Source organism: Trachurus japonicus, chromosome 5 (assembly GCF_045865225.1).
Source record: "Trachurus japonicus isolate A0001 chromosome 5, Traja_1.0".
NCBI lineage: Eukaryota > Metazoa > Chordata > Actinopteri > Carangiformes > Carangidae > Trachurus > Trachurus japonicus.
The window spans coordinates 21,218,865-21,243,734 of record NC_140911.1 but is presented as its reverse complement, the minus strand read 5'-3'; the positions used below and the strand labels follow the sequence as shown (position 1 = coordinate 21,243,734).

Here is a 24,870-nt window from a genome sequence, read left to right as displayed (position 1 = left end):
GTGTGTCTCTCTCAGGTGTTCATCATAAATCTGCTCAGGGACAGTAAATACTACCACTTCAGGCCGGTGATGGACACGTACATTCAGAAACACTTTGCCGGTGCACTGGCCTACAAGTGAGTGTTTTACTAACTAACTTCAGTACTAACTGGTCAGTGGTCTCCTCTAACATGGAGGATCACTGTAACAGCTGGATGGGCAAATAAGCAGCTGTATGTCAACAAGTTCACAATATCATCTTATATGTCACAGACTGACCCACCCCCCCCCAGTCATTGTTTCAGGGCTCACATGCTAAGTGTTTGGTGTTTGTTGGGTTTCAGAGAGCTGATCCGCTGTCTGAAGTGGTACATGGACCGCTCTGCAGAGGTGGTCCGACAGGACCACATACAGGAAGCCATGAGGGTAAGAGAAGATCTATCTATCTATCTATCTATCTATCTATCTATCTATCTATCTATCTATCTATCTATCTATCTATCTATCTATCTATCTATCTATCTATCTATCTATCTAATTGATGTTTGTTTGACTGAATGACTAATCACTGATTTCTACAGCCACAGGCGACCAGAGAACTACACCCAGTGTATCTGCATGTTACATCAGGGCTGTTTTTATATCAGTGTCCTACTTTTTTATACAATTCTGTTATAAATATGAAGCTTTCTTTTTTTTTTTTAGTTTTATGGGTCATGTGGAGACACTGGCTCAACCATTGAACATTTACCTGCTGAACAAAACACCAACTGCACCTTCACTCAAACAAACAAACAAACAAACAAACAAGCTGCAGCTATAGAGATCTCAGATCCTAATCCTCATTCTGATGGTTGACATCATCTCCTCAGAGACTTACATGCTCAACGTTGTTGTGTAAAACATCGACCATAAAGCTTCATCAACATTTCTCCACCGTTGTCGTTCCTCCCACTGGATCTTCTGGTTCAGTCTACAGACAGAGCTGACTGCAAACATTCAACGACACGTCACCTCGTAGGCAGATCTGAGAATAGACTCATCATCTGAAGCACATGAACAGAATGTACCGCGTTCAACAGACAAACGCTGAAATATTTATCACATTCAAACATCCGTCTCAAGTGGGTCACACTGTCGTGGAAAAGTGGACGCTGTGAATTATTGAGGAGAGTTTTGACACATGCTGCAGCTGCTTCAGAGCTGAGCTTCTTTATAATCCATCTTTAACACCAGTGTGTGTGTGTGTGTGTGTGTATGTGTCCACTGAGTTCTGTCTGTATCTGACTTATTTATCCAGAAACTATGATTCAGTATCATCTCAGGTTAATGAGATCATGTATGATGATAAATCTTTACGTTTACTGTGTTTATCCGTTTAAAACCTTATTTGTGTTGTATTAATTTTTTCCCCTCAGGCTCTCGAGTACCTGTTTAAGTTTATCGTCCAGTCTCGGATCCTTTACTCTCGGGCCACGTGTGGAATGGAGGAGGATCAGTTTCGCACCAGCATCCAGGAACTCTTTCAGTCGATCCGCTTCGTCCTGAGCCTGGACAGCCGCAACTCAGAGACGCTCATCTTCACACAGGTAAGGAGATAAGACACAGACACACACAACTTCAACCAACTCCTCCTCATGTTTTATCTGTGGGTCTCCTCTGTAGTTGTTCTATTGTTTAACTTGACTAAAGTCAAACCCGCTTCTGATTAGATCACCTTTCTCCCCAGCAGCCTGTTGTGTCCTTGTAGTGTCAGAGACTCATTAGCTGGAAGTGAATCCCATGATAACTGGCTTATATTTGATTGTAGTTCAGTTTCCTCCAGAGCTTCTCTCCCCTCGGCTGTTAGTTGCTTTAATCTGACTCTTATCTCCTCCTTATCCTTCTACTTGTACCTCGGACCTCTCCTTGCTTCTTTTCCTTCCTTCCCTCATCTTTCAATCTCCCACTATTCTTTGCTCCATCCATCGGGTCCTTATTATCCCTCCTGGGCCTCCTCCCTCCATGCCCATGCACCACAGGCCTCCCAACCTTGTCCAGGCACAAATCAAGCCCCAGGCCCTGGCATTGGGCCTGCCGCTCCCTTAGCACTAGCCCCTGCCCTGGGCCAAGCCCCGCCCCCTGCCCCAGGACAGGCTCCTGGCAGCGGGCAACCCAGCTGCACTCAGGCCTGGAGCTCCAACGCTCTGCGGCCGTCTCCACTGTCAGTAAGTAGACGAGCGGGTGAAACCCACGGCACCCTGTTCTGTGTGTGAAGCCCAGAGTCCTCATTCACCTGTTCTGCTGTTTGTGAGCCTAACCCCCCCCGCCACACACACACACACACACACACACACACACACAGACACACACACATCTCACATCACCTGCACTGAGTGCTTAGCCACATCCCCACATATCACAGTCCTGTAACTATAAACACACCTGTCACTCCCTACCTGCAAAAACTACTCACACTCACACCTGTCAACTCACAGACAGACCCTGGTTGGCTGCTCATGCACATGTGAAATAAAAAATTAAACCTTCTGTTAACATGATTGAAAGATATTTATATTATATTTACTGTTAAAATTGTGATTTCACAGTTTATTCACTCTAATCTGGACATGAAATTATAAATCAGTCAATTAAACAACAGAAATAATCTATTTATATTTTTGACACTCCATTAAAATATGTCAAATAATCTCAGGTTCCATGGACAAAACAATCATTTATTACACATGAATTAATCCATGGCTGCAGGAAACTGACATTTGATATTTAATTGTGAGATAATCCAGTTGCTAAAAACGTCTTACGTATATGTTATTTGAAATGATGCAAGAAGAAACTTCTGGAAACCCACTTTCAGTGAATCTGAGCGATGGTTGATGAAACCTCAGTCTGCGCAGCCCCGAGCCTGGAGCCCAACTCCTCTTCACACTGAACTATTATACCCAAGTTTCTGGTGTTTTCTGCTGCACCGTCTTTATTGTGCTAAACCTTACTAAACCTTGTACTTATGCTGTGTGTTTTTAATGAAGTTAATGGATTAATATCTCTCACCTTGATGTTTTGTCTTCTAAACCCTCCTCCTCCTTTTCTTCTCTGTTTTTCTGTCTTTATTAATCGCTCCATTTTGACCTGCTGTGATTTCTTATCAACTACTGAATGAATTCACTGAATGAGTTTTTCCATGTTCACTCTCCTGTGTCCCTCTAAAAATGCCTCCACTGTTCTCATGTAAAATATATTTTGCATTTTTTTACACTTAACACCAGGGAAATGGCTTCAAATTGTGCAATAAAATGGAGTCTGCATGGTAGAAGGTCGACCGATTAATCAGATAGCACATAATAAACTATTGTTATGGCTCAGATGGCTGTTCACCCTCCACCAGCCAGGCTATGTCATCTTAACACTGCCTGTTGAACTATATCCAATATAAATATTCTCCTACAGCTGAGCTGCCTACGTTATCATTGTCTTCTCTGGGAGACAGCTGGGGACAAAATGGGTTTATCGTGATTCAAATGTGATGCGTTACTTACCCGCTGACAGACTGCTCGACTAATGAAGAGCTTTATTCGTGGGGTAACAGCTGATTAATCGGCTATCGGCCTTTTTCCAACTCCAAACTGTCCACTATCAGTCGACCTCTCTGCCATGTCACTCCAGCGTGAAGCTCACTCCTCAACACCGGCGTCCAAAGTCTGAGACCACTTTGGACCCCACTGGATGTGATGTCACATCTCTCTCCACTGTAAACGATGACACATCCTCTCAAGCCACCACCTGTGCTCCATCTGCCAGTCTTCCTCCTTCATCATCGCTCTTCCTCCTCTCTCCTTCCTCCTCCTCAGGCCGCTCTGCTCAACTCCTTTCCTGCGATCTTCGATGAGCTGCTTCAGATGTTCACAGTGCAGGAAGTGGCAGAGTTTGTGCGCGGCACACTGGGCAGCATGCCGTCCACGGTGCACATAGGACAGTCCATGGACGTGGTCAAACTGCAGTCCATCGCCCGGACCGTGGACAGCAGGCTCTTCTCTTTCCCAGGTGAAGGGTTCAGTAGAGACATCGGCACTTCTTCTTGTTTTTCTCTGTCTCGTCATCTGTGATGTGAAGGTCTTCAGCTACAGAAATCAAGTGGGTTAACAAATGAATATGAAAACTATTTTTGCGTGTTTGTCTTCGTGTATCTGTGTTCGTGCACTCAGAGTCTCGAAGGATCCTGCTTCCTGTCGTCCTGCATCACATCCATCTCCATCTGAGGCAGCAGAAAGAGCTGCTCATCTGCTCTGGAATCCTCAGCTCTATATTCTCCATCATCAAGACCAGCTCACTGGTAACACACACACACACACACACACGCACACACACACATTCACACACACAGATTAGTTCGTCCTCTGCCAATTCAGTTGTTCTTCACACATTTCCTCTAAACTCAGAACAAATAACCAACAGCGTCCTTAAAAGAACAATCGATTTGAATTGTTCCTGAATTGTACACGAGACTGAGAATTTAACATTGTATTGTGTCAGTAACCTACCAACTACAGTACTTGTAAAGAGCCCCTTTTCTTTTATTCTGTTTTATGGTTTTTGCTGCCTCTTCTGATTTAGTTTTTAATTATACTTTAATATTCTGCATTTACAGTAAGTCTTTATCTTAGTGTTTTTTATCCAGAAAAGGAGCCACCCACAATTCCATTGCATCAGCAATATAGCTGATTCATTTTGATTCTGAAACTCATGAGGCGAATGACATGACACATTAGATATGAGATTTTACTGAGCTGTAAACAGACAGTGACTCAAATACAGTAAAACATCTCACTGGATCTCTACTTCTGTCTTTCACTTCTCCATTTCACCAAATATTTCCATTTTGTTTTCTTCACCCCATCGTTTTCTCTCCTTTCATCTTCTAGGACACATCAGTGCAGGAGGAGGTGGAGATGATGGTGGAGTCCCTACTGGACGTCCTCCTGCAGACCCTGCTGTCCATCATGAGCAAGAGCCAATCGCAGGAGGCGGTAAGGGGTCAACGCTGTCCGCAGTGCACCGCGGAGATCACTGTTAGTAACTAACAATATGACTACTACTACTTCACCTCCTGCTGCCCTAATCCATCCTGCACGTCCATCCTGAGCCACACACGGGATAATTGTTGTTTAGTTTTTTATCTATATCATCACTGAAGTGTTGCTGTTCTCTCATTTAAACAAGTTACGTTTTAACGAAATGGAAAAATGAAAACAAACGTCCAAACCATTTGTCTCCGCACACCTGTTCTTATCTCTGTCATCATTAGACACAGCCCTTCATCCTCCTCCCTCTGCTCTTCCTCTTCCATTTGCCTGCTGCCTCGCATGACTTAATAATCCTATTAAAAGCTGTATTTTGTTCTTCCCTGCATCTTGTCGATGTTTTATGTATTTGTGTAGAAGAGCAGAATGAATCTTAGTTTATGTGCACTTGTATGGTTTGTGTAGTGTTTCTGTAAATTCGTGTAACTTCCACATATTTGAGAGGTTAAATGTTTTAGGCCTTCCTTCCACTATTCTTCATAGCTCAGTCTCAGTCTTTTCCCGACTCCCTCTGTCCACTAAACCTTTGTTTGTGTGGAGAGTTTGTCTTATTATGGCTTTCGTTTACTCTGATTATTCCTGTGATTGGCTCACATGTCTGTCCCCGTTCCCCTGTTCGGCAGGGGGAGTATGTGTCCTGCCTCCTGTCGCTCCTCCGTCAGATGACAGATATCCATTTCCAACGCCTGATGGAAAACTTCCAGAGCAAAGAAGAGCTGAAGGTATAAAAAGCTGACTTCACACTAACACACACCTGGAAACACATAATAACGTCACTAACATAGAGTATCTTAACATCTAAGATACTGCCTTTATGTCAGGTGATGTAAATAAAGGTCTAATGTTGTCGTTTTGACACACACTCTCTTCCCTCCTCCTCGTCTGTCTCCAGGAGTTCTTGTTGAAGATCTTGTGTGTGTTCAGGAATCTGATGAAGCTCAGTATTTTCCCCCGTGACTGGAACGTCATGAGACTCCTCACCAGCAAGTAAGATGTTAGAAATACTCAGTGTTCGCAAGCAAGCATCACTGACTTAGGCTGGATTGAAATTAGGATGGCACGATCCTCATATTGTGATTATTTTGGTTTTAGTGTGAAAACGTATTTCTACATTTTCACTGGAAAAACCTTAATCGTAATGATGTTGTTTTTGCAGAGTCTTTTACCCGAAGAATATTTTGTGTCTCGTCTCTGTAGCAACACAACACTCATGGTGCTGACAGTGCATAACAATGTGACATCACAATGTGCTTCTCTCTGCAGCATCATCCTGACCACGGCTCAGTATCTGTCTCCTGCTTTGCACAAGAACTTCACAGAGGCAGAGTTTGATTTTAAGGTAGGTGTGTTACACTGAGTCGAACCACAAACACACACAATCGGTTTGTCCAGTTGTTACCACAAGATCAGTCACTGATCGTAACCGTAAGACCATCTGTTTCCCACATGGATCAGTGGAGCTAATACCATGAGTGTGTAAACAAAAAAAAGGAAGTATTACATGTGCGTGTGTGTGTGTGTAGGTGTGGAACTCCTACTTCAGTCTGGCCGTACTCTACATCAACCAGCCCAGTTTACAGCTGGAAAACCTGAGTCCTGCGAAGAGGAAGAAAGTTTTAGACAAGTAAGTACTCACACACTGAAGCACAAATATAGTGATTCTTCTCTGCACAGACCTGCATATACACACACACACACACACACACACACTGTCACATCATTAAATATAATTTAATTGAATAAATTAATAAGGTAGGTATGACAGACAGTTTATATCTATTTAACTTGCAGTTTGGTACCCTGTACTTTTTGTGAGAATATTGAGTTGTGAGAGTATTGATCAGGAAATGATAACTGGGGCAGAGATGCAGCTGACACTTTAGAGACTGTAATGGGAAAAAACATTAAAAACATTACAACTCAATTCAGCTTTGTATCTGCAGTGATAATCTTTTGTCTCTATTATCAAATCAAACAGTAGTCCGACCTACATTAACCTCTTTCATCCAAAAACTCCTCAGTCACACCAGGACAGTTTTGTAGTTTCTTGGTTTGTATTCATCCTTCCATCCTTCCTCTTTGTCTTCCTGCAGGTACGGTGACATGAGAGTGATGATGACCTATGAACTGTTCAGCATGTGGCAGAACCTGGGTAAGACTTTCTCTTCTACTATCAGTCACCTTTAAAGAGTTAACTTTGACAATAATTTTACTCCTGAAATCGCTCCTCTCTCCATATTAACACCCAGTGCTTCCGTTTCTCTGCTGATGTGTTTACATTGCACACAGATTAGATTATTGGTTGATTGATTAAAGATTAAAGTGTTGATTCACACTCCCTGGCTGCAGGTGAGAACAAGATCCACTTCATCCCCGGGATGATCGGTCCCTTTCTGGGAGTGACGCTGGTCCCACAGGTGGAGGTGCGAAACATCATGATCCCGATCTTCCATGACATGATGGACTGGGAGCAACGCAAGAATGGGAACTTCAAGCAGGTGAATGCACATGCACACACACACACACTTAAACACACTTAAATATGAATACGAATTACTTTATTAATCCCCAAAGCGAAATACATTTGTCTGTCAGCTCATCCACCATAGATTTAGGATTCAAAATTTGCTCTTTTTGTCATTTACCAAGCACATAGATCCCAAGTGAAACAAAATGCTGTTTCTCACCAGCTCCAGTCAGTGCATAAGAAGAAATGGACAGTTAGGAATATATGAAATAGAAAGTAAAAACTAAGTAAACACTTCACTTCATCTGCACCTGTACACACCCAGCCGATCTCTCAGGTCAGCTGACCAGTTGCTCCTGAGGTTTTCCCAAACCTAGGCTGAAGCTCAGAGGCGGCCGAGCGTTTTCTGTTGCAGCTCCAAAATTGTGGAATGAACTGCCACTGCACATTAAACAGGCCTCCTCACTGTCTAATTTTAATAATCTTCTTAAAGTGCACCTCTTTTCTTTGGCTTTTCACACCACGTAGATTGTTGATTTTATGTGCACAGATATTTTATCTGGGGTGGACAGTCTATTTATTATTTTATTATTCATTTAATTGTGTTTTTTAGCTTTAATATTTCGTGCTTTTATTATGTTTTATTGTGTTTATTTTACTGTACAACACTTTGGAAGCCTTTGTGTTTATTTAAAATTGTGCTTTATAAATAAAATGGAACGTGACTGTAAAATCATCCCACTATACAACACTTTATAATCCTGATCTTGGCGAGGGTACATCAGCTTCTCCTCCTCCTTTTCTGATTCTAACCAATCATATCATGGGACACAACGGTGCCACACTGACCTAAACAGTCCCCAAAAAATGAGTATTCTGTAACAGCGTCAAGTGTGAGACTCACGGAGGGGCGTGTTCCTCTGGCCTCACACCTGACCCCTACCCCTGTCACACCAGTTCTGTTGTTGTTGTTATCACTCTTGGCTCTCTCTTCTACCCGCCCTAAACATGGCTGTCACGTTTCTTTACAACATCAGGCTTCAAGCTGTATTGGATCTTTGGCTTGTACAGCCTTTTGGGTGACAGGGGTTGTATAAAGGTGCTAAATGTGACCTTGACTTTTGCCAGGAAGGACATAATCAGCCCCAGATACAAACTCTTTCCGTTTAACTTTTACAGTATGTGTCACTTCATCAAGCGAGTGTTGATTTCTGTCGGTTTGTGTGTGTGTGTGTATGTGTGTGTGCAGGTGGAGGCTGAGCTGATTGATAAGCTGGACAGTTTGGTGTCTGAGGGGAAAGGTGATGAGAACTACAGAGAACTCTTCGGTCTGCTGTAAGAAGTCTTTTTCTCTCTTCCTCACAGCGTCTGATTCCTCCTGTCGTGCTGCTGTTCTCTCTGCTCACACATTAACTCTTCTCTGCCTCTCTGCTCTAACACTGTGTTTGCTTTGCTCTGTGCTGCGGGACTAGCACCCAGCTGTTTGGGCCGTACCCCAGGTATGACTTCACTGACACACAGGCAGGATGTTTGCCATCAGCTCGAGGTTGTGTTTTCTGAATCTACAGTAAAACCATCATCACAACCATCACAGACCACAAGGAAAAAAACCCTCAGGTTTATTCTTTCATTAGCATCAGTGCAACAAGTAGCAGGTTTCAACATTTCTTATCCAAATTTTTAAAGGGACAACAAGGAGTTTTGGAAAGCGAAGTGTTTTCAAACTACATTTACCATGAGCCTCCGCGCGCACGGTGAAATTCTTGGGTCGGTGCAAGACAGACGTCTTGCCAAGAATGTTTTCATTCTTCAAGAATGAAAGTCGGAGTTTCGAAGACGATCAGATACCGTCGTAGTTCTGACCATAAACGGCGATTCGGCGGCGTTATTATCATGACCCGCCGGGCAGCGTCAGCGAAACCGAAAGTAAGGAAATACTGGTCGGCTCGCCCAGCGTTTCCACCATTAATTAAAATAACAAAATAACGATAGGGACAAAATGATATACTGTATTTATCAAAAATGGAGCCATTAACAAGTGTGGGTAGCGTAGATTCATCAACATTAATGTGAGACTTTTTTATAACCAGATACAAACTCCTCGTTGTCCCTTTAAAGAACATTATTTGTACCCAGAAGTCAATTCTAAAGCACATAGTGTTTATATCCTCAGACAATTAAGAACAGATGTAATAAAGTTATAAATAGATCTGGAAAGCAAACAAAATCTTCATATACTGGAACAGGTAGCAGCCAATAACATAAATATAACAGAGGTAAATAATCTGAAATAAGACTGATAAATGATAAAATAAATAAAAAAAGGACATTTTCAGGTTTAACCTCTGAGCTCTGACTAACCGCTAACTAATCGATCAATCAACTTCTATTTCCTGGAGCTGTTTTACATGAACTGTCTGGTGAAAGCACTTTTACCTGGTCTGTGCTCAGAGACCTGTTGTTACATTCAGCTCAGTTTGTGAAGCATCAGTGAACCTGTGTTCAGGAAGTGAAGAGGTCTGTCTTCAACAATGACAGCAGCAGCAGAGTCAGAATCTGACTGACCTGCAGCGTTTCACATGAAAAGATGCTCAGCGTCTGACTGATTTCTGTTTCCTCTGAAGTCTGCTGGAGAAGATTGAGCAAGAGACGTGGAGAGAGACGGGGATTTCCTTTGTTACATCGGTCACACGGCTGATGGAGCGACTGCTGGACTATCGGTAACGTACAACACACACACACACACACACACACACACACACACACTCAGACACAACAGTGTGAAAATGTGTTTTTGCTTTTCCAGTAGTTTCAGCAGCAGTTACTCAACTTGCTGGCATCTTATTTGTTGCCACTTTGACAAAAGTGTAATGTTTTAACACTGAACAACTACAGAACCCATGAATCTCTCCCATTTCTCATTCTTATCCCTTTACCTCTGTTGCAAAGGGCAAGGGGGCAGAGGTAGAGGGGTTAGGGGCCACTACTAAACCATAACATATCACTGATATCAGAGGAGCATTAAAAAAGTCTGACATTTGATATCACGATAAAGTCCAGTCCAAAGCTTTCTTATTCATTTATTCATTTTCATTTTTTTATTTGAATTGACAGAAATGTTCTCTTAAAAAACTCACTGGGCCACAGCAGCCGGTGGGACAAAGACTTTTTATGAAGGGAGAGGCTGAAATCTTTAATTGTTTATCATTATTTTTTCTTCAGAGACTGTATGAAGGGAGACGAGACAGAGAACAAGAAGATCGGCTGCACTGTGAACCTCCTGGTAAGACTCACATCAGCAGCTGTTTGAGTTTGAACCTGCAGGGATGAAACAACAGAAACACTGTGAGTCTGTGTCGTGTTGTTTCAGAACTTCTACAAGTCAGAGATCAACAAGGAGGAGATGTACATCCGCTACATCCACAAGCTGTGTGACATGCATCTACAGGCAGAGAACTACACCGGTACAGCACACACACACACACACACACACACACACACACACACATACACATACACAATGCAAGCAGTGTAACACACCTGTGTTGTTGTCCCACAGAGGCTGCGTTCACTCTGCTGCTGTACTGGGAGCTGCTGCACTGGGACGAGAGGCCTCTGAAGGAGTTCCTGCACTATCCTGCTCAGACTGAGTGGCATCGCAAGGAGGGGCTCTGCCGCAAGGTCATCCACTACTTCAACAAGGGAAAGGTAGGGACACACACACACACACACACACACTTGGCTGACTCAAAGGTCATACGCTGCAGAGTCCACACACCTACAGATGATTTTATGAAGTTTACACAAGACCTCAGATCATCCTAAGGAGAAAATAACCACTATTACTTCTCTCCAGTTTATATCAACTTCTCTGTCTTCTTGTGACCAAAGAGAAGGAAACCATCTAAGAAAGTGCATGTGTGTGTGTGTGTGTGTGTGTGTGTGTGTGTGTGTGTGTGTGTGTGCGTGCGTGCGCGCTCCAGTGTTGGGAGTATGGTATACCTCTTTGCAGGGAGCTGGCCTTCCAGTATGAATCTCTGTACGACTACCAGAGTCTCAGCTGGATACGGGTGAGTCACATTACATACAGTACAGTATGCTGTAGCTGTTGTCACATGATACATACATATACCTCTGATATGATCAGGAAATGCAACAGTGCCATCGCCATTTGTCCCTTAACGGCACTGGTAGTTACTTTACAGTCATATAATTCTGTTCATGGTTGAAACAGTTGCTGCGTGTCCTCCCACTCTCTCTAACTAGATTACTGTTATTTTTCACTTTTCTGTCTTAATGTACATGTAGGCATCAATTCCCAAAATAAACTTTAAAGAAACTACTTCTTCCTGTTGCGGTGTGTGTATGTGTATTGTGCGTCGGCTCTCTACTTCTTCCTTTTTATCACTATCTTCATCTTGTGTGTGTATGTGTGTGTGCACGCATATAGAAAATGGAGGCAGCATATTATGACAACATCATGGAGCAGCAGCGTCTTGAGCCCGAGTTCTTCAGGGTGGGATTCTACGGCAGGAAGTTTCCATTCTTCCTCAGAGTGAGCTCAACATTTTATTTTGTCATCGTGCAGCATCACAGTACAGTACCACAGTAGCTCTGTAAATACAACGTTTTGATAGTTTAATGTTATCAATAAAACAGAAAAAGGCCAAACTCCTCCATAAATATTCTGATGATGGACACGAAGAAGATGTTTTGTTTGTCTGTCTTTCTAGAACAAAGAGTTTGTCTGTCGTGGCCATGACTATGAAAGGTTAGAGGCCTTCCAGCAAAGGATGCTGGGGGAATTCCCACAAGCCATTGCAATGCAGCACCCCAATCAGCCAGACGAAGCCATTCTGCAGTGTGACGCACAGTGTATCCTTTAGAAAAAGACTGTTTTTAAGTGTGTGGTTGATGCTCCTCCACTGTGATTTAAGTATTTAAATCGTCGTCTTTATTGTCAGATCATGATTAAAGAAACGTGCTCTGTTTATGGAAATCGTTCTTTGACCTCTTCGGCTCAGACCTGCAGATCTATGCAGTAACACCGGTGCCCGACAGCGTCACTGTGCTGCAGATGGACAGAGTACCAGACCGCATCAAGAGTTTCTACCGGGTCAACAACGTCCGACGTTTCCGTTACGACCGTCCGTTCCACAAAGGCCCCAAAGACCGAGACAATGAGTTCAAGGTGAGCTGGAAACACTGGTATCAGTTTCTACTGGTTTTAAGACCAGTGTGTTTTTCTGCATTTAGTTATAAACTCATTTCAAACCTTTACAAAAATGAATGTACCGCTGGTGTTTTATGGCTTGTCGTGTTTCAGAGTCTCTGGATTGAGAGGACCACCCTGATCCTCACTCACCCTCTGCCTGGGATTTCACGCTGGTTTGAGGTGGAGAAGAGAGAGCTGGTGAGTGAAATGAAACATTACTTTGAGGGTTTATGTTTAAGAGATTCATACTAATGATTCATGAAACCAGACAAATGTGCCGCCCATCACACTAATTGTGTGGATTGTTACCTGATGATGTTTTTTCCCTGCGCAGTGAGAGAATGAGGGTGATTTCTCTCTTTCTCTGTGTCAGGTGGAGGTGAGTCCGCTGGAAAACGCCATCTCTGTGGTGGAGAATAAGAACCAGGAGCTGCGGACTCTGATCAGCCAGTACCAACACAAGCAGCTGCACGGCAACATCAACCTGCTCAGCATGACGCTGAACGGAGTCATCGACGCCGCCGTCAACGGAGGCATCGCCAGATACCAGGAGGTCGGACAAATGTTCATTATGTTCAGTTTGGTTACGTTTAAGGCAGATAGGACAAATCAGTGATGCTAAGTATGCAAACAGATCTGCTACTGGCTTTCATCTTACAGAGGTGATTGAACATAGTGTAGCAGATTATTTGTCAAAGGTTATTGAGTGAACTGTGTTTATAGAGCACCTTTCAAGTTACAAAGAGCTGTTCAGGGCAACGGGAGTTAACAGAGTAACAAACACAAGCCAAAAAGGAATAGACACTACACAGAGGACAAACCAACAAAGTTATTTGGCGATTTAATGACGATGGTTTTACAACGTGTGTTTGTTTTCTTGTGGTACTCAGGCTTTCTTTGATAAGGAGTACATCACCAGCCACCCCGAGGACACGGACAAGATCACACAGCTCAAAGACTTGATGCAGGAGCAGGTGATGATTTTTTTGTTTTGTTTTGTTTAATTCATACAAAATATTATGCATTTTAACAGCAACAATATAATACTGCTCCAGCTGAGCCCTGTCCCCTTTACAGTCAATGTACCATATTTGCAATCCGATGATTATTTCTCATTGATCACATATACATACATACAGATAAATTCAGTCAAACAAAAACGACAAGCAGACAAGCATAAAAATGGGAAATTAAATGAAATAAATAATATGAATAATGCAATAAATAGAAAAAAGATAAATAAATGAAAATAGTAAAAACAAGTTTAAAAATGACAAATGGATAAAAAGAAGACCAAATGACATGATCAGTAAAGTCCATTCCTCCAATATACGTATGTTAAAAAGGGTTTCCCTATAGACTTTCTTGGCGCACTCTTGTAGTACAGTGAATTTTATCCAGTGATAAATGATGTATAAGATCCTTGATCTAAAGCCTGAAGAGTGGGGGGAGTTGATCTTTACACTGAAGCTGTGAAGTCGTCAGGTGAAACTTCTCTAACCACAGTCGACCGAGCACCACCAACAACATGGATACGTTTTCTCTACCACAAACAGTAGGGACGTTCAGCGAGCTCAGGGACGTCCTCCCTCTTCACACGCTGCTTCACACCCACAGGTTCACATCCTGGGAGTCGGCCTGGCCGTGCACGAGAAGCTGGTGCACCCAGAGATGCGCCCGCTGCACAAAAAGCTGATCGATCAGTTCCAGATGATGAGGAGCAGCCTCTGCCACGTGAGTGCACCAGCAGCTTGTTTCTCTGTGTCTCATCTTCAGCCGCACCTTTGTTTAAAGACTTTGAGACACACTGACACCGCACACACTGACACGTGCACGTGTCCGAGGGCAGCGTGAACATTCAGAGCAGTGTTTCTATGTGGCGTTTCAGGGTCTGCCCGGTTTAGACAAGAGCGGCTCCGGAGCCAACACGCCCAGAGGGATCCTGGCCTCGCACAGCCCCATGAGCCCCGAGAGCTTCAAACTCATGCACCGGCACAGGTCAGACAACACACACACACCTCATTGTCCTCACTGAACGACACACCCATCTATCCATACACAATACACACCTCTCTCTCTCTCTCTCTCACCGGTTCATTCTTCACTGGTTCCATCTGATGTGTCTCATTAACAATCTTTGATAATTTCACACATTTTAAATCTTGACCAGCTTCTTTCTCGTTGTGTCTCTGTGTCCTCAATCAACTGCACACGTCATGCTTTCTGACATTCTGCCATTTTCTCTCTTCTTCTTCTTCTTCTTCTTCCTCTTCCTTTCCCTCATCTCATCACCTTGTGTGTCGCCTCGCCACTCCTGCATCTCTCTCATTCCCATCAAATCTCATGTTCGCATGTTTTTGGTTGTTTCGCCTCCTTTCGATTTTCGGATGTTTTCTGCATGGCTCCTCGTTTGGCCTTTTCTTCCCCTACCTCCTCTCCTATTTGCCCTTCTCCCTCTCCTCCTCCACCCCTCTCCTCTTTTTTCTCCCACACTATCCCTCCTTCATTCCCTCCTCCCAGTCCCATAGCTGTTTTGACTCCTGTGCGAAACTCCTCCTCCTCTCTCTCCTCTCACAACTCCAGTGAGATTGGGAACGTGGGCAACCTGCTCATCCTGGCTGACGGTGTGGTGGTGGAGCATCCTGAGGACTTCTACCGCATGCAGGTGAGAGGACCTCCACCTGTTAGAGCCGACGAACCTGCAGCAGACAAGTCCAATAAAATGAAGATTTTATGATTTGATATGATTTTGATTTATTCAAAATAAATGTATAGAGCAGTTTGAAGCCAAATTTACTGTAGACATATTTACAGATATACAGGGTAAAAAGGGGATTTCAGAAAAGCAGTCATATCACTTACAGTAGTTTATAGACAAATAAAAAATATCAATTGAAATATCAATAACACAGATTCAAATATTGTCTCATTAATAGTTGGTGAAGCTTCACAAACATTAACATACAAGTGTAAGTAGGACAATGAAATTAGGCAGTATTCCCTGAAGTGGCATTATATAATTCACCATGACTGTAGAGAATGATACTTCATGTACAGACTGGCTTCATTGTTTCTGGTTGCTCTATAATTTCTCTCTTGTGAGGGAGAGACTTTTTATCACTTTATAATTCATATTTGGACTTAATATTTTCTCTCTGCAGGCAAGTCCCTCCTCCTCCAGCCTTAGCTCCACCCACTCTGCGCCCTCTCAGATGATAAACTCCACCCCCTCAGCCATCAGAGGTGAGTAGGTTTCATAACTGAACTCAGGTAGAACATGTGAACTCCACAGAGACGACAGGTTTGAACCCTGAACCCCTCTCCCTGTGAGACGACCACAAAGAACAAAATTAAATCAGCAGCTCACAGAGAATTATTGTGACATTCATCTTTTCTTTCCATCCCTGTCTCTCTGCAGTCGGCTCTCCTTCCCTACCAGACAAATACAGACACAACAGAGAGATGCTGATGCTGCTGCCGCCGCACAGGGAGAGGCCGAGCAGCGCCATGTACACCAACATCACGGAGAACGGGCAGGTACGGAAACACAGACTCGTTTGAAGCTCTGAAGAGAGAAATTCTGACCTTTCAAACAGAGGTCGTGTGTCGGCCTCTATGACGCTTCGGTTTAGGAGGAGACACTTCAATCTGTAGCTGTGTGAAAAGAGTCGAGTCAGATGATTGAGGCTGCAGGTTTGAGCACACGTCATGTGATGGAGTTGATGAGTTTCTCTGTCAGAACGTTCGCTCTGTGGCGGTGGCAGCAGGACGGAGGACGACCTGACGGCGTGAGACAGGAACTCACTGTGACTGTCATTACACGTTTATGTGACAGTTTGTCCTCGTTTCTGTCTTCAGCCCGTCAACTTCCAGCGGGCCCTGTTCCACCAGGTGATTGGTCCGTGTAAACCCTGCAGCGACCCCAACCTGTCTGTGGCCGAGAAAGGTAACGAGCCCCCCGCTACACCACACACGCACACACACAAACCCAATACACACGCGTGCGCGCTGAAACTCTGACAGATTATATACAGTAACAAAATCCTGACATTCATCTCCTCCCTTATTTTATGTCTTCACTCTCTCTACCTCCTCTTCTGGTCTTCCTCTTTGCCTCTCTGTTCCGCCTCTCTTCTCTTCTCTTCTCTTCTCTTCTCTTCTCTTCTCTTCTCTTCTCTTCTCTTTCCCTGCCTGTCTCCCTTCCTCTCCTTTTTTCTTCCCCGTCATCCTCTTTATTCCTCTCCTCCCTTTCCCTGTTCTCCTCTCCCCTTCTCTTTCTTATCTCCAACCCCCTTTCCTATCTCTTCTCTCCTTTCCTCTTCTCTTTCCCTCTCCTCCTCCTCCTCCTCCTCCTCCTCCTCCTTGCCCTCCAGTCCTCACCACTCCCAGTAGTTGGAGTTTGGACAGTGGTACCAGAGAAGCCCTTCCCTTCCTCGCTGCCCACGTTGGCAGCGTCATGGCGCCTCCTGTTCCTCCACGCAACCTCCCTCATGGTACGACACAACTGCTCAGTGTGTGTTTGTCTGTGCGTTATTGTGTGTGTGTTTCTGTTGTTTGTGTGTCTCGCACGTCATATGATTATGTTGATATTCTTAATTTTTTTTCTTATCTCACATTACTGCATGTTTGTGTGCGTGTGTGTGTGTGAATTAGTATGTGATGCTTTGTTTTGATGTTTTGGTATCATGTGTGTTGGATTTTGTTGTTGTTGTCGTTGTTTATTTTCAGGTCTGGAATGTTCCTGTCGTCTTCTTTAGTTGACAGTATTTTATTTCCTCGTTGTTGTCTCTCGTTAAACACAAGAAAGTCTGAGCAGTGTTGTCATGGGGGAGTCAAGAGGGATCGAAAACATCAACAAACTTTTTGGGGGGTCTCCAAAAAAAAAACTCATAATAATCAACTATTATCTAATTTCTTAAAGCATTTATCGACTCGTCAATGAAGATCAAATGTTTCACCTTGTTTTGTATCTTACAGACACGGTGTCAATAATCAACAGCTCCAAGATTGAGTGTTTCCACCTTGAACCAATCACAGTCTCATGAACACAGATTCACACAGCCACTTCATTCATACGTCACGAACCTGAGGAACCAATCCGCTCAGCCTGGCTGGGGGGCGGAGCTAAATATACCTGAAACCTTATCAGTACAGGGACAGAGTTAGAATTAGCACAAGTGCTAAGAAAAGAGATGCTAACCACCCCTTGCGAGCGTGTAGGTGGTGGGCGGGGCATGAAGCCTGATCAGGAATCACTCACTAAATATTCCTACAGTTTTCAAAGCATCAGTTGACAAAGTGGTTTACGGCTCTTTAAACCAACACGTGTCAACTTACAGAAACGTGGCTTCTTCGTGTCACTCTTGGGGAGAGTCAGAGCTCTGTTTAATGTTTTAAGGAAGTGAATATTATGAATAGTATGAAGTGTTTGGATGGAGGAAACACTGAACACACTTGGCGTCATGACGTCATGATGCTGCTACTACACCTTCAGAATATGCTGATTAACACGTAAACAGGAATAATCCTGCAGCTGCTGCACATGTTAATGAAACTCTGCTCATGAAATCAGGTTTAATTTTCTGTTTCTCAGTGCAGATCGTTCTCAGTTAAGATTATACATCAAAGACAGAAACACCCGGGGCCTTCAACACCCACACTCCCTCCTCCAGCCCCTCTTTCCTCCACCTTTCCCCCTCTACTCCTCCTGCTGCTGCACCCCTCTTCTTTTCCTTCTCTCTCTTTCACCTCCCATCTCTTCATCCTCCTCCCCAACCCTGTTATCTCCCCCCTCCTCCTCCTCCTCCTCCTTCATCATCTTCTTCTTCTCTGGTCTGAGGTGTGTGAGTGTGCCTCTCTCTCAGTCAGTCCTGCTGTGTCCCCCCCTGTAGGGCAACACCTGTCGATGCACTTTGACGCTTTCCACCACCAGGTCAGCGACCTCCCTCCAGCTCTCCCCGCGCGCTCCTTAAGAAAGGTACCCTCCTCCTCTTCCTCCTCCTCTTCCTCACTCCTGCTGTTGGTCTGGATGCTTGTCTGTCTGTCTGTCTGTCTGTTTGTCTGCACTCCCCATGATTGTGCGTTTCTTTGTGTCCATTTTTCTTTACCTGTGCCGTGGCGACACTGCACATGCTCAGTGATCGTTGTCGTCTCTGCTTCTGCACAGCGAACATGTTCTGTCTGATGTGAGATGTAAGTTGACGGAGAAAACGTTGCTCCTCAGCTGTTTCTGTTTTGCCTCAGTTCTCTACTCAGCTGAGCGTCAAAACATCAGTGTTGATGAAATGGTGACAGTTCAGATCGTTGTGTCTCAGTGAAACAGCAGCAGGAAAGATAAATACGTTAACGATTAATAAATCAGCCAATCAAATCTCACTGTTGTCTCCACTGACGCACTCGTCTGCTTCTCTCTACGTCGTCCCGGTTTCTGTCCGTTTTCCAGTTCTGTTTGACCTTTGTGTATTTTTCCTCCTCTCAGCGAAGATATTTGACCTGTTGACGTCTCACTGTTCTTCTCCTCTTCAGCTTCTTATAAACAAGAAACAATGCAAGAAACAATTATAACTATTTGTATAGTTTATCAGTTAAAGTCATAGACTGTATATAAAAGTTTTATTTATAAAGTTTCATGTTCATCATCATCATCATCATCATGAGCTACTGTTTCCAGTTGATGATCAGAATTTACACATTTTAATCTAGTAATAATAAAATATACAGATATGGTTAAAATTAACTGGTTTCTTAGTGTTATTGGTGATAATTATGTCCACAGTTTTTTTCCTTATTTCTGTTTTTTGTAAGTCTAATTGTTTTGTGTTGCAGTGGGAACATTTGATATTTTTTTCTGCTCAACAGGAACAATTCACATGGATCTAATACAAAATATGAAACTGGGAGTTTGTAGATGTTGCTAATTTTCAGCTCTTGTCCCTTGTTTAGTTTTTTTACATGTATAATTAAAACAGTTTTCATCATTATGAAACCACAACAACTGCATATATGAAGCTTAAGTCAAACACTGATGATTCGATTTGATAACATTGAACGGCAGCAACAGATTTATTCCATCATATCAGATTTAAAAACATTTGAATGGAAACTGACTTGTTGATGTGTTTGTGAACATCCTCTGTTTGCTCTCCCATCCCTGACCCTCTCCTTCTCTCTCTCTCTCCAGTCCCCCCTGCACCCTATACCTGCCTCGCCCACCAGTCCACAGTCCATCCTGGATGGCAGTAACTCCACCTTGTCGGGCAGCGCCAGCTCCGGAGTCTCCTCTCTCAGTGAGAGCAACTTCGGCGGCCCGGCCTCCTCCTCCGACCCCCCCGCCAGCCGCACAGACACCCTGGAGTCCGTCCCCAGCAGCCAGGCCTGGACCACCGACCAGGAAGACCTGGACTCGCCTTACCAGCCCGTCAGGTACAGCGTCTCTGAGCCCGAAGTCCTGGATGGAGCGAAGCCCCCTCCCTGCCGCAGCCAGTCCGCCCCGGGCGGCGTCGCCCCGGCCCATGGGGGCGTCCAGACCCAGACCCCGCCCCAGGGTTCGACCTCCACCGCAGCGCCGCAACCACAGCCTCTGCAGCAGCAGCAGGACGGGCTGCCACACCCACAGCACCACTTCTACCACCACCACTTCCACCCACACTACATCCCCCACCACCCGCCTCTGTACCACCTCCACGAGCCGCCCCCCGCCCTGCCCCCCAAACCCTACCTCAGAGAGGGCTGCATCCCCGAAGAAGTCCCCCTCAACGCCCAGTCCGCGGCCCCTCCCGCCCCCCGGCCGATGCCTCGCAAGATCTCTCAGCCCATAATCGCAGCAACCAAGGACGAGCAGGCGAAAGTGGCCTGGGAGCACGGCATCAGCGAGGAGTAAGACGACAAGTCAGAGACGTTAGAGGCTGAATGAACTTTCTTTCTCAAGGATAGAGAAGAAAGAAAGAAAGAAAGAAAGAAAGAAAGAAAGAAAGAGAAGTGAGGGAGCAAGAGCCAAATGAAAACTGATAAAAACATGAAGTGACGTTGCAAGAAGTCGTCAGTCTCCCCTCTTCATTCCGATGATCTGCTCGCGTCCTCGGCTCGTTAACCACATGACCAAACCAAGAATCAATCAGCCTCTTCACTAATTATCATGTTTCCTAATCCTGTCACCTCCACTGAACCTGCACGGATCTCCTGTTCCTCACCGATTTTATTTTTATGGACGACTTGATCGATCAAACAAAGATGATGATGATGAACACACGGCCACGTCGCTCTGATGATGTGAATACAGCAGCACTTTAACGAAGCACCAGAGCAACACGACGACGACAGAGGATGAAGAACTGTAGTTTTTATAAAGGACCAGATCAGATGCAGATGATTCACATGATGCACAAAGGTAAAGTGACAAGAGACCAAAACACGACAACACGAGACGATGGCGCCGACAGAAGGAAGTTACTTCACCCTGAACCGACGTATCGACAACCAACGAGCAGAGTCTTTATATCAGAGTGTGTAGATAAATGTAATACAGCATACAGATGTGTACAAATATAATTTATATTTAATCCTTATACTTTTGATTGAAGGTGAAACCTATGTAGAAATATGCAAGTTAAACGGCTCGTGAAGCCGCTCGTAGCTGCTTGATGATACATGATGTGCACTTGTTGAAAAGGACGACATGATGAAGCTTCAAACACGAACAGCAGCAGCAGCAGTTTCTAACGCTGCCGGTTCCAGAGATGTGACGGTTAGAGGTGATTTTAGATTTTAGAAAAAGACAGAGAGGATTTGTTTTATTTTTCAGGATGTTTGAGGGAAGAAGCAGGAAACGTGTGCAAGGTGTTAGATGGATTTATAGAGATATTAACTATGATGAATATACACTTTTTGCATTTTATATGACAGTAATGAACTGTAAAGACTGAAACGATTTTTTAATCAGGGTCCTGTTTTGTATGCATGTTCATCCAGTTGATGATGGAACAGACTGTGAGCGATGCAGCACTGACGTCTCTGTAGTTTAGTAACACGTTCACTTCAATCACCAAGAAGTTAATCTCTGTGATACGAGGAACACGACTGTGAAGGACAAGACTTGGTTTTGTTTTTTTCTTATTTAAAAAAAGTGAAAGTTTTTACTTGTAGCCCCCAGCTCACTCCACCTCCCCTCCTCCTGTCTGATATGTAAAACTGGCCTGTGATCAGCTCATCTGGCTCTTAGTGGTTCTGTCACAATTTCACCTGATTCTGGATCAGATTCAGCCGTATCTGAGTCGAATCAGTGTTCAGATCAACAACATTATGCAAATTCAGGAATTTGCCAAATGCAAAGTTAAAAGAGAAGGCTGATTAATATCCTGCTGACACACTCACACACACACTGGTTCCTGCTGTTTGAATGACAGTGGCCTCTGCTTTACTGATCATTTTGATGGTGAAACTAAATATTTGAGGTGTCTTAATGGTTAAAACGCTGTAGGCCACACACACACACACACACACACACATAGGGAATAGGACAGAGTAAAATCAGTGTCTGTGCTGGTAATCAATATAAATAACAATACAGTATCAATAAGCTCCTGATATAACATCAACTCATGATGGATAAAAGGTGTCTTTCTATTCCTCATGTTGGAGGCTATAATGTTACTTGTTTAAGATTGGCTGTTTCGTTTTGTTTTGTATTTCCTGTTCAGAGATGACAGAAAAGCTCCAGAGTGACGTGTCACTGTAGGAAACACGCAGATGTGTGTGTGTGTGATAATGGCCTTGACAACACGTCCTTGTTTGTCTGCACACACACTAAATGGGACGCAGCCGGAGGTCCACCTGAGTCTGAGACCGGAGCTGTAGTTGGTTTAGATCAGCAGTGACTCAGCTCTTCACTATCAGGCAGTAACGTTGAGCAGTCTCCTCCCTGAAGACACTGAATTATGATCGTGTTTGGCCTGATTATGGGATGTTGTGTTGACTGACTGCAGAGTGTCGGGTTGGCATGGTAACACTTGGGTTCAGTGTGTGATGAGTGTTTTGCTGGAGGAATCTCGATCTCTGTGACCTGTGATCTGCCTCAAACAGAAACAACTTCAGTGTCAGTCTGAGCCTGAACCGTCAGTGGACCATGAAGCTGTGGCCTCAGCGCCGTAGACTTCAAAGACCAAAGTGAACAGACAACATGTTATTTCATTTCACTGAAACTTGAGGTTTTCATAGTTGAATGAACTGAGCTGAAACCCATAGGCCACTTTCATTTTAAACTGTCTAGTTATTATTTGTTGCCATATTATTTTATTACCAGTGCTCAATGAATCTTGGGAGAGTTTGACCTGCCAAAGGATCCTTCACCTGTTGGACAAGGACACAGATGAAGGAGCCTCTTGAATATGAGATGGAGGAGTGGTGCCGCTGCGACGTCATCGGTCTGTAGACGCAGCTGATTCTGAATCTAGTTTTTATTCTCTGAAGACACCGGTGTGTGAAGTCCTGACACGATGGCTGAGGCTTTCATCAATGTAAAAGAAGCTGTTTCTGACACTGACACAGATTTTTTTTTAATCGTTTGTGAGGGGAGGTGCTGAAGTAGGTGAATGACTCAAACAAAGGTTTGAGTCGACATGTTGAGGACAGTTTGGTGCGTCTTTGTGGTGACGGACACTTCCTGTTTCTGGCTCTAGTGGCATGTTGTTAACATCGTCCTGCTTTCAAGAACTGAGAGAACTCTGATCTGTCACAGCAGGGATACCACAACAGAGAAAAAAATGTTACAGGTTACAGTCAAATGTTTTTAGCATCACAATAAAGAAAAATAAAAAGTCTTTAATGATGAGGATTATTTAAATTAAATGGCAAGAACAGCTTGTCATGTCCCTTGGATCAGTTATGTAATTTCTTAACCTTTGATGACATACATCAGTTTATTGTTGTAAAAGGGGGATATTTCCCTTTGTTATGAAGGTAAAAAGTACCTGGAAATTGTAATTAGTACAGTAAATGTACTTTTTCCACAGCTTGTTAAAGATACTCAGTCTTTGTCAGCAGCAGGAGGAGGATGTGGCACCATTGTGTTAATGATTTTTATCAAATCCATACAAACTTTTTAGACACCAGGAGAAGGACCTGTTTGGTTTGTTATAATGTTTTAGGCCACACAACCGTTTCAAATGTATTAAATATACAGATCTATGAACTCAGTCCACCTTAACCCACTCTGAGATTCACAGCTCAACAGTTGAAGAGAAACTATGCAAAGCCCTGTTGTGATCAGATGTGTTTCTAATTCTTTGAACGATTCAGATGTTTCTTTAATTTCTGAAGTTTTTTTTATTTATTATTCCTTAAAAACATTCACACACACACAGTTGGTGCTGAGAGCAGCAGCCATGTTTGCTAAAGGCTGGTGCTTCGTAAAAGTCCTGATGAAGATGAGGAAGAGCTGGTTTCCTGTGACTGAAGCTGGGCGTGTCTGTGTTCAGTCAGAGCAGCGACACTAAAACCAGTTTGTGTTGTGATGTTCAGTGTAAATGCTGCAGCTGATGTAGAAGAAAAGCGTGAGGAAGGAGGCGACGGGTTGATTTCTGTGTACATAAACAAGCAGAGTGTATTTATACCGACCATAAAGGGCAAACCTTGTAAACATGTAGACTGTGATTGTCTTGCCTTGTACCTTCTGATGTAAAACTGTTTTTAAACCTAGAAACAAACAACACGAGTTCCCTTTGTCTACTGATTCTGATGATTTCAGGGCAGCTGAGGCTTCTGTTCATTATTTTGTGTATTTTGCATCAGATCCAGATGTTGAGTTACAATGACAACGTTCCTTTGTACGATGATGCTAATAATAAGTATTTCTTGTATATAAAAGTCTTTATTGTGTTAGCATGGGTATAAACTGTGACGTGAATGACAGTAGATGTAAATACTCACGTTTTTTTTCCTACTCACTAAACAAACTGCTGTGTTGTGGATTCATGATAAATGACCAACATTAAACAATAATGTTTTATTGACTCAGCTTTGGTCCAGTTTCACTTCATTTCCTTTGTTTCTCAAAGAAAACGGAGGCAGCAATAAAATAAGAATTTACATCCTTCACGAAATTACGGCCAGACTCATACCTAAACTGGGCAACAGAA

General features: G+C 43.7%; 1 protein-coding gene across 25 annotated transcripts in view; it reads left to right on the top strand.

Moving 5' to 3' along the window:
• The window catches only part of dock3 (dedicator of cytokinesis 3), a 168,674-nt gene extending 147,961 nt beyond the window's left edge, over positions 1-20,713 (top strand). The window contains exons 21-55 of one of the 25 annotated variants that reach the window (XM_085776734.1): positions 16-116; positions 324-405; positions 1,398-1,568; positions 2,001-2,186; positions 3,828-4,020; positions 4,182-4,309; positions 4,899-5,003; positions 5,681-5,779; positions 5,950-6,044; positions 6,321-6,396; positions 6,581-6,681; positions 7,151-7,209; positions 7,407-7,555; positions 8,774-8,859; positions 8,997-9,023; positions 10,149-10,244; positions 10,747-10,807; positions 10,895-10,988; positions 11,084-11,232; positions 11,508-11,594; positions 11,975-12,079; positions 12,258-12,399; positions 12,549-12,715; positions 12,851-12,937; positions 13,113-13,292; positions 13,630-13,713; positions 14,357-14,473; positions 14,607-14,737; positions 15,260-15,404; positions 15,901-15,982; positions 16,158-16,276; positions 16,598-16,685; positions 17,113-17,232; positions 18,631-18,716; positions 19,920-20,713. In XM_085776734.1, coding sequence (XP_085632860.1) covers positions 16-116; positions 324-405; positions 1,398-1,568; positions 2,001-2,186; positions 3,828-4,020; positions 4,182-4,309; positions 4,899-5,003; positions 5,681-5,779; positions 5,950-6,044; positions 6,321-6,396; positions 6,581-6,681; positions 7,151-7,209; positions 7,407-7,555; positions 8,774-8,859; positions 8,997-9,023; positions 10,149-10,244; positions 10,747-10,807; positions 10,895-10,988; positions 11,084-11,232; positions 11,508-11,594; positions 11,975-12,079; positions 12,258-12,399; positions 12,549-12,715; positions 12,851-12,937; positions 13,113-13,292; positions 13,630-13,713; positions 14,357-14,473; positions 14,607-14,737; positions 15,260-15,404; positions 15,901-15,982; positions 16,158-16,276; positions 16,598-16,685; positions 17,113-17,232; positions 18,631-18,716; positions 19,920-20,618 — 4,497 coding nt within the window. In that variant the 3' untranslated portion in view covers positions 20,619-20,713. Of the gene's footprint in view, positions 1-15; positions 117-323; positions 406-1,397; positions 1,569-2,000; positions 2,187-3,827; positions 4,021-4,181; positions 4,310-4,898; positions 5,046-5,680; positions 5,780-5,949; positions 6,045-6,320; positions 6,397-6,580; positions 6,682-7,150; positions 7,210-7,406; positions 7,556-8,773; positions 8,860-8,996; positions 9,024-10,148; positions 10,245-10,746; positions 10,808-10,894; positions 10,989-11,083; positions 11,233-11,507; positions 11,595-11,974; positions 12,080-12,257; positions 12,400-12,548; positions 12,716-12,850; positions 12,938-13,112; positions 13,293-13,629; positions 13,714-14,356; positions 14,474-14,606; positions 14,738-15,259; positions 15,405-15,900; positions 15,983-16,157; positions 16,277-16,597; positions 16,686-17,112; positions 17,233-18,630; positions 18,717-19,919 lie in introns of all 25 variants that reach the window. The other 24 variants (XM_085776736.1, XM_085776732.1, XM_085776735.1 and 21 more) reach the window with 24 other exon arrangements.
• The last annotated feature ends 4,157 nt before the right edge of the window (positions 20,714-24,870 follow it).